An 8,100-nucleotide genomic window follows, 5' to 3' on the forward strand; every position below is an offset into this window, starting at 1 on the left:
TTGCCCCGACCCAGGTGTAGAACCTTGTCCTTCACCTTGTTGAACCTCGTGAGGTTCGCAGGGACCCACTTCTTCACCTTGTCCAGGTCCCCCTGGATGGCATCTCATCCTTCTGGCGTGACAACTGACACGCTCAGCTTGTTCTCATCCTCAAACTGCCTGGGGATGCCCTCGATCCCATTGATGGAGCTATTAAACAGCACTGGTCCCAGTATGGACCCAGTACAGCTCCGCTCCCCGCTTTCTCCTGGAGCTTGTCCTGCCACAGAGCTGCTCCAGCCTGTTCTCAGCGCATCCCGATTTATTGCAGCAGGGGAAAGGAGGAGTAGGAGGGCTCGGCTTCCCCCTGCACTAAAACGCTCGGCAGTCCTGGAGCTCCTCAGCCCCGCTGATGCGGAGACCCTGCAGCAGGGGGAAGGTGGCCGGCAGGTCCTCGAGGCATCCCCCGTCCCCAAAGCTGCCATCAGGGGCAGCCCCATGGAACCACAGGTTCTCGTAGGGCTTGGGACTGGGGCTGGCGTCGAGGAGCAGGGGCTGTGTGGAGCTGGAGCGCAGGTAGAGGCGAGGCCGGCCGTGCTGCTGCCCCTTGTACCCATCGCCCACCACCCGCGCGTACTGGACGGTGTCCCCGGTGCCACCGGGGTCGGTTGCAGCCCAGCCCTGGCCCGACGCGGCTCCCTCCTGCCTCACGTAGGGCTGGGGCGCGGGGGGCTCGGTGACCAGCTCCTTGCCCCAAGCTGGTGGTTGCTTCCCTGCTGCCTTTTCAAGCACCGTGACCGTAGAAATCGTAGCCAGACTGGGCTCCCTCACGCCGGGGACCTGCAGAGGCTCCTGGAGGAACAAACCACAGTCTTCTGGAGGAACCACAGGCTCCTGGAGGAACAAACCACAGTCTTCTGGAGGAACCAGAGGCTCCTGGAGGAACAATCCCTGCCTGTTTGCAGGGTGCAGCCCCTCTGTCCGCCTTGGGCACCACACAAGGGGAGCTCCTTGCATCCCATTCCCATCCCAGCATGGTCTTGGCGCTGGGTGGGGAGCAGTTTCTAGGGTCTCACCTGGTGCAGCTCTGCTGGCACCCACTTGCCCAGGCTGCTGTTGGCAGGGTCAGGGACACTGGGCCAGAATTGCTTCTTCACCCTGGCAGAGATATAGGATGAGGGGGTCTGAGCCTGGCAGCTTTGGGGCTGCCCTTGCTCCCCCCGAGCTCACAGTTGCTGGTCCCCACATCCCCCCTGTCCCCCCCCAGAGCCACAGTCACTGGAGACAAGGACTGACGCTGGGGACAAGGGTGGCCAGGGACGCCTCTCGGTACTCACCTCCCGTTCTTCTGGATGCAGATGAGCAACAGGATGAGGAGGACAAAGATCAGCCCCAAGGTCAGGAAGAGGAATTGGATTTCAGCGTCATCTGGAAAGCAGGCAGGGGAGAGAGTCATGGGAGGAACGGTGATGGGGATCTGGAACGAGAGCCAGAGTCTGGTGCGTCCCCTCCTCACCTAGCACCGGGGTCACCAGGGTGAGGCTGGTGCCGTTGGTGCCGCCGGCAGCCGTGGATGCCAAGATGTGCACTTTGTACAGGGTCGACGGCTTCAGCTCCCGGATGACAAAGGAACTGAGAGAGGGATTCACGGTGGCACCTGGGGAAACAGGGGAGCTGCTCTGCGGGTGCCCCTCACCTGTGTGGCCCCTCGGCTGGCGAGGGTCTCATACAGGACCTCCACGCGCCCCCAGACCCTCTCTGATGAGAGTATGGAGTGTGCCGATGCCCTCTCCCATCCCATCGAGGCGGTGGGGAGGCAGGCAGGACTCACTGGAAACTTCAGCGGTGCTGTCGGCCCAGAAGATGGTGTAGCTGGTGATAAAACCGTTCTGTATCTCAATGGGGAGCGGGTCCCAGCACAGCTTGGCGTTGGACTTGCTGATGCTCTTCAGGTGAAGCTTTGGGGCGTAGGATGGGGCTGGAACAGAGCGGGATAAACGAGGGGTGCTGTGCAGAACCACTTGCCTCAGTACAAGGGACCAGCGGGGGTATCGCCAAGCGGTGAATCTCGCTCCTGAGGTGTGGGAATCAAGCCCTGACCCACACCTTTACCCCCATGGGGCTTGGGCTAGCTCAGAGACGAGCCGTGATCCAGCCCAGTGGGCTGAGCTCCTCTGCACAACCCCTAATTTAGGGGTACATGGGGGGAAGACTGGCTCTCCTTTTGGAAAGACGAAGTCTTTGTGGTGTGGGGTGATTCTCTGAGGGTGGCTGCTTGGAGCCCACATACCTTTCTGCTTGGAGTAGGCAGTGGTATGGGCAGGGACCCCCACGGCGTCCTTGTAGAGGGGGTGCACGGAGATGTTGTAGCGCTGGAAAGGCTCGATGCCATCTGCAAGGAGGAGCAGCGTGGGGCTGGGGGCTCGGGGAGAGCCTTTGGCTCCCCTGCACCGCACCCCAAGAGTGGATCCAGGTGAAGGAGGGTGTGGAGTGGGCTCGGGGCAGGCAATCCTGAGCCCGCTGGTGCACCTCATGGTGAGGCCAACAAGGGATCTCCAGCAGCCCCCGGCTTACCACGGATGAGCGCTGCGGTGGCAGCTCCGTCTCGCTCCATCTGCCAGCAGGCGCTGCAGCCACCGGGCTCCCAGGGCACCCGCTGCCACTCGAGGACGTAGGCGGCCGGTGGGGCTGCTGGAGCCTCCCAGTGCACCCAGAGGCTGTGCTCCCCGCTGGCCACAGCCCGGAGCCCGGCCAGGGGTTGACCTGCACGGGGACAGCCAGCTGGGCTGGTGGGAGCATCCCACTGTGCCCCCCTGCTCCTCGCACCGGTTGTTCATCCAGGGGGGCACCGCAGAGGTTTGGGATCATGGGAGGTTTGCGGCATCCTCACCTTTCCTCTCCAAGAGGGTGACCTCGGTCGCTGCCGATTCACCCGCAGCGTTGTAGGCTGAGAGATAGACCCTCCTGGTCCCCGCCGGCGCGGAGAAGTTGCAGTGGGTGTGGGTGGTGTTGCAGATGGTGGGGGGGTCCCTGCCCCTCCTCCTGGGGCTCAGGGTGACGCGGTACCCCAGCACGCGCCCATTCGCCTCCCGCTGCCGTGGGGCCTGGGGGCAGGCAGGGGGTGCGGGGATGCTCGATTCCCACAGGGATGCTCAGTCCCCAGGGGGATGCTTGGCCCCCAGGGGGATGCCCCAGCACCTCCACCATCCATCCATCCATCCATGCTCACCTTCCAGCGCAGCTGCACCTCCAGCCGCCTGCCCGCCCCGGCCGGCCGAGCGTTCCACCATGCATCCAGCTCCCCTGTTGGGGCTGCAGCGGGAGAAGGGAAGATGAGGAGCTGAGAGGAGCAAGTGTGGCCACGCTACTGCGGCTGTGCCACCTGGCTGGGCAGAGGGGACCCCCCAGGTGACCCTGTACCCACCTTTCTCATGCGTGGTGTAGTTCCTGCCCCGGCTCCACTCACTCCAGTAGCCCTGTGCCGAGCTCCGCCGGCACCGCATCTGGAAGTGGTACTGGGTGCCGAAGAGAAAGCCACAGTGCTGTGTGGTGCCAGCCTGACCGATGATGTTGGTGACCTGGAGAAACGGCTGAGTGAGCTGGGGGTGTTTAGTCTGGAGAAGAGGAGGCTGAGGGGAGACCTCATTGCTCTCTCCAACTCCCTGAAAGGAGGTTGTGGAGAGGAGGGAGCTGGGCTCTTCTCCCAAGGGACAGGGGACAGGACGAGAGGGAATGGCCTCAAGCTCCACCAGGGGAGGTTCAGGCTGAACATTAGGAAAAGAATTTTCATGGAAAGGGTCATTGGGCAGTGGCAGAGGCTGCCCAGGGAGGGGGTTGAGTCCCCTTCCCTGGAGGGGTTTAAGGGACGGGTGGACGAGGCGCTGAGGGACATGGGTTAGTGTTTGGTAGGAATGGTTGGACTCAATGATCCAGTGGGTCTCTTTCAAACGGGTGATTCTATGATTCTCTGGTGGCAGCCAGAGCGAGGGCTGTGCTGTCTCCTGCCTCGAGGGGTCCCCTCGCCGTCCTCCTCCCACATGAGCACCCTGCTGCTCCCCTTGCAGGAAAGCTGGTGGAGCTCAGAGGAGAGGGAAGAGCCTCAGCATCGCTCACCAGAGCCCAGGTGATGTCCTCGAGCGCCCGGTAGCGCAGCTCGCACTGCAGCTCCATGTGCACGGTGCTGCGGGCAACCTCCCACGCCAGGGTGACGCAGTCGGTCTGGAAGGGGATGGACTGGATGCTCCGCAGGGCTGGGGGGTCCAGCTTGGCTGGAGGAAGAGCGGAGGAGAGAGCTGGAGAGGGGCCAGCACCTCACATGGGGCAGTTACCACCATGAGCTGCAGCCGCAGTGCCAGCCTGCCTGGTCCCGAAGGCAAGGACAGGGAGAAACTGCTCCGAAATATTTAGGAGCGCAGCTTGTAGCAAGGGATGGAGGCTGGTGTGTGTCCCTGCCTGGTCCCACAAGACCCAGGGTCTGGTACACGGCCAGGAAAGCTGCTTATTTGGGTCTCCTTGGGGGTGGGAGCCCAGCAGGGCCATGGGAAGGCTCAGCTGATTTGTGGGCAGCCCCTCCCTGGGTGCAGAGCAGGGAGGACGAGTCTCACCATCTGGGTAGGTTCCTTTTATAAATAGTTTATGGGAGCTGGATGTATTATTAATAGACCTCCTGAATAAATGGGTAATCAATCGCTGGAGAGAGTTGTAGAGGGCAGCAGGTCAAACGGTGGCTCATAACACGCCGGCACACGCTGCTCGGGCTGTAATGTGGCTTTGGCACCTCTTCGTGCCAGCAAGACATTTATCACGGGTGCCTGTCCGTAAAATACGACCTAGAAGCCCGATGTGCTGTAATGGCTCTGTAATGCCCCTCGCTTACCGCCCATGAGCTTCCCTGGCCCCTGCCCTCCACACGAGGCTGGCGGCTCTGGCCATCACTCACCCACGTCCATGGGGTCGATGCAGAGATGCTCCGACTCGGCCGTGCCCAGCGCGTTGGTGGCGGACACCCAGAATTCCATTTGCCGGTAGAGCTGGAGCAGCCGGCGCGGCACCGTGCAGTGGCTGCGCCCGCTTTGTGGGGTGCAGCCCGTCACCGCCTGGGCTCTGCTCCTGCAGCAGCCAGAGGGGTGGGTTGGGGGGGACCCTCCAGCGGTGGACGAGCCTTGCCATGTGGTTTAGCAGAGGGCGAGGAGCAGCAGAGGTGGCTGGGCACACCCCGGGGACCGTGTCCCCCCCGCGAGGCTTACCTGGCACACTTCAGTGTGACACTGGTGGGGAGGTGGCTGTCAGCTCCCGGCTCCCATTGGCACGTCAGCCCGTAGTCGTTGAGGCTCAGGGCGCAGCTGAGGTTGAAGGGCTTCGCAGGTGGGTCTGGGAGAGAGCAGCCAGAGAAGAGCTTTGAGCAAAGAAAGCACCATCCTGGCTGCTGAGGAGCTGCTGCCGCTCTGTGCCTGGCTGCACAGAGCCCTGCTGCCGCACCACCGCTCCCCAAACCTGCCTTGCCCCACAGGCTGCCTGCTGGGCACTGGTGCATCGGGACATAGAATCATAGAATAACCAGGTTGGAAGAGACCCACTGGATCATCAAGTCCAACCATTCGCATCAATCACTAACCCATGCCCCTCAGCACCTCATCCACCCATCCCTTAAACCCCTCCAGGGAAGGTGACTCAACCCCCTCCCTGGGCAGCCTCTGCCAGTGCCCAATGACCCTTTCTGTGAATAATTTTTTCCTAATGTCCAGGCTGACCCTCCCCTGGTGGAGCTTGAGGCCATTCCCTCTCGTCCTGTCCCCTGTCCCTTGGGAGAAGAGCCCAGCTCCCTCCTCTCCACAACCTCCTCTCAGGGAGTTGGAGAGAGCAATGAGGTCTCCCCTCAGCCTCCTCTTCTCCAGACTAAACATCCATGGCCCGGAACAGCCCCGAAACACCCTCCATCAGCCGTCAGCCCTGGCTGCTGCTCCAACCCCAGCAGCTTTGTGCAGCTCACCCAGGGCAGACACGCCTCTCGGGGAGGAGAAATGCGACCCCCAAGGTGCCAGGCTGCACCTCTGTCGGATACACCCGTGCATCCCTTGGCAGCAGCAGACTTACAGCCTGCCTGGATCTCGGCCACGCCGACGCGCTGCTTGGTCCCGTTCCACTCCACGCAGCACCACAGCCTGGCCTGCGTGCGGTTGAACTGGGGCAGCGTGAGGTTGGACACCTCCGTGCCTCCCGGGCCGTGGTGCTGGATCCCGGCCACGGGCTCGTTGTCCATCATCCAGGCGATCTGGACCTTCCCTTGCTCCAAGCCTCGGCAGAGTTCGGTCTGGATGGTGCAGGACGCTGTGACGGCGGAGCCCAGGGGCACGGTGGGCGAGCCCACGGACAGAAAGGCACAGTGCAGGGTCGCTGCAGGGAGGAAAGATGTGTCACATCCAGGGCACGGCTGTCACAAAGCCACCTCAGCGCCGAGGCAGGACAGCGGGATGAGCATCTCTTCCCTTAGACGGGCCCCCCGGTCGCTGGAGAGGAAGAGCCGGGCGTTGGGTAAGCCTGCCGAACCCCATCCTGCCAACACCCGCTGTGCCACCAACGCTCACGTCTACCCGCTGCGGCCCCTGCGCCGCGGTCCTGGCCGGTCAGGGTGGGTGCTGAGTGCACAAGGCCAGGATGGGTCCCACTCACCGCCTGGGCGGAGGAGCAGGAGCAGGGAGAGCTGCAGCAGGAGAGGTGTCCCAGCACCGCGCCTGGCCATGGTGTCCTCTGTGGCTTGGGCATCACCTGGAGCGGAGAGAGCAGCTCGTCTTGACGCGTTGGGAAAGGGCTGGGGAGGAGGCAGGCTGGAGGAGCTGTGTCACTGGTGTTTCCTGGAGCCAAATGTCCTCTTGCCGTCAGAAGCAGCCTCTCCCCGCATCCCTTCTGCAACACTGACACCTCCGCCCCCGGCTCGGCCGCCCGCGCTGTCGCTGGCGTGGAAAAGGGCACTGGTGAGGCGCTCCAGAGGGGACCCTCCGGCACAGCCTGCCACCGGCTCTCACCCCACGCACCCCAATCGTGGGCTGCAAGCACAGGCTTGATTTTATCACAGGTATCTTTGGCCTCTGCCGGGCAGAGATTTGTGGTTTCGGGCAGGGTTAGAGCTGGGGCTCAGTGTGGGAGCGCTGATAAGCTGAAAGAGGGAAACGAATGAGTGATGGCAGCACGGCGGGGCTGCCCAGAGCTGTGCGGCATCAGGGTCCTGCTTTGCCCCCCTCCCCAGTGCTGCTCCCCCAGCTGCACCCCTGCCTGATGCTGGGAATGGTCTGGGGGTCAGTCCCAGTCGCATCCGTGGCGTTGCTGGGCACTGGCGAGGCTCCCGTGGTGTCCCCAGCTCTGGGTGCCCACAGCTCCTCTCACCACCAAGCCAACATCCAGAAGCAGATGAGGGACTCCAGGATGTGGGAGCAGCCACCCCTGAGCGCTCGGCACACGTTGCTGTCATGGGCAGGGGACGGGACAGAGCAACTCACGCAGCTACAGGCAAGTTGCTCGGATGGATCCAAGCACCCTGTGCCCCAACCTGCCTCGCCTCCATCCCTACCTCGCCTCCATCCCTACCTCCGTGCCTGCTGTGTCTGGCTGCTGCTCACCTCCCGCTCCAAGAACCAGCCTCTGGCTCCCAGCAGCTCGCCGCGCGCAGCCCCTTTGCTAACATGCTGTTTTCACCATTAGTTCCTCAAACCCAGTGCCGTTAATTGCTGTGACTCTCTGAAGAAGGTGATTGCAAAACACTTCCCTGAAGGCTGCGACCGCCTTGCTTGCTGCAGGAAGGAAAGGCCAGCGGCACGCACGCATCCAGCAGAAGGGAACAGCACCCGGCCTCCCATCCTGGGAGGTGGCACAGCCAGTTCCTTGCTATAAATCCCCTGGGACTGTGGGGCTGGATTGAGGGACGCAGCAGGGGGACATGGGCTGAGTGACAGGGCTGGGGGATGTGGGACTCAGAGGGCAGGAGGCAAACCCGGCCTCATAGAATCATAGAATCACCAGGTTGGAAAAGACCCACCGGATCATCAAGTCCAACCATTCCCATCAATCACTAACCCATGTCCCCCAGCACCTTGTCCACCCGTCCCTTAAACCCCTCCAGGGAAGGTG

The 8,100-nt window shown here is 62.7% G+C and overlaps 1 protein-coding gene across 5 annotated transcripts; it reads right to left on the minus strand.

Moving 5' to 3' along the window:
* Positions 1-283: 283 nt before the first annotated feature.
* CSF3R (colony stimulating factor 3 receptor) lies at positions 284-7,700 on the minus strand. Of its 5 annotated transcripts, none has more exons than XM_069875188.1 (16): positions 7,561-7,700; positions 6,649-6,744; positions 6,073-6,372; positions 5,226-5,349; positions 4,919-5,088; positions 4,093-4,247; positions 3,404-3,557; positions 3,209-3,291; positions 2,870-3,083; positions 2,554-2,742; positions 2,270-2,371; positions 1,811-1,957; positions 1,496-1,636; positions 1,317-1,407; positions 1,056-1,137; positions 284-873 (listed from the first exon to the last, which is right to left on the minus strand). In XM_069875188.1, the coding sequence occupies exons 2-16, from the start codon at positions 6,716-6,718 to the stop codon at positions 352-354; spliced, it is 2,544 nt and encodes an 847-aa protein (XP_069731289.1). In that variant the 5' UTR covers positions 6,719-6,744; positions 7,561-7,700; the 3' UTR covers positions 284-351. The 5 variants fall into 5 exon arrangements, with proteins under 5 accessions (XP_069731289.1, XP_069731290.1, XP_069731293.1 ...); XM_069875189.1 differs by having other exon boundaries at positions 6,649-6,929; XM_069875192.1 differs by having other exon boundaries at positions 284-831; positions 7,561-7,699.
* Between the last annotated feature and the right edge of the window lie 400 nt (positions 7,701-8,100).

Source organism: Phaenicophaeus curvirostris, chromosome 23 (assembly GCF_032191515.1).
Source record: "Phaenicophaeus curvirostris isolate KB17595 chromosome 23, BPBGC_Pcur_1.0, whole genome shotgun sequence".
Classification (NCBI taxonomy): Eukaryota; Metazoa; Chordata; class Aves; order Cuculiformes; family Cuculidae; genus Phaenicophaeus; species Phaenicophaeus curvirostris.

Excerpts from the sequence above, each read along its gene's own strand:
- CSF3R (XM_069875188.1), bottom strand. The coding sequence starts at position 6,718 with ATGGCCAGGCGCGGTGCTGGGACACCTCTCCTGCTGCAGCTCTCCCTG. Across the intron at positions 1,637-1,810 it reads CAGCACCGCTGAAGTTTCCA|GTGCCACCGTGAATCCCTCT; the intron begins GTGAGTCCTGCC and ends CTGTTTCCCCAG. Across the intron at positions 874-1,055 it reads TGCCAGCAGAGCTGCACCAG|GAGCCTGTGGTTCCTCCAGA; the intron begins GTGAGACCCTAG and ends TTGTTCCTCCAG.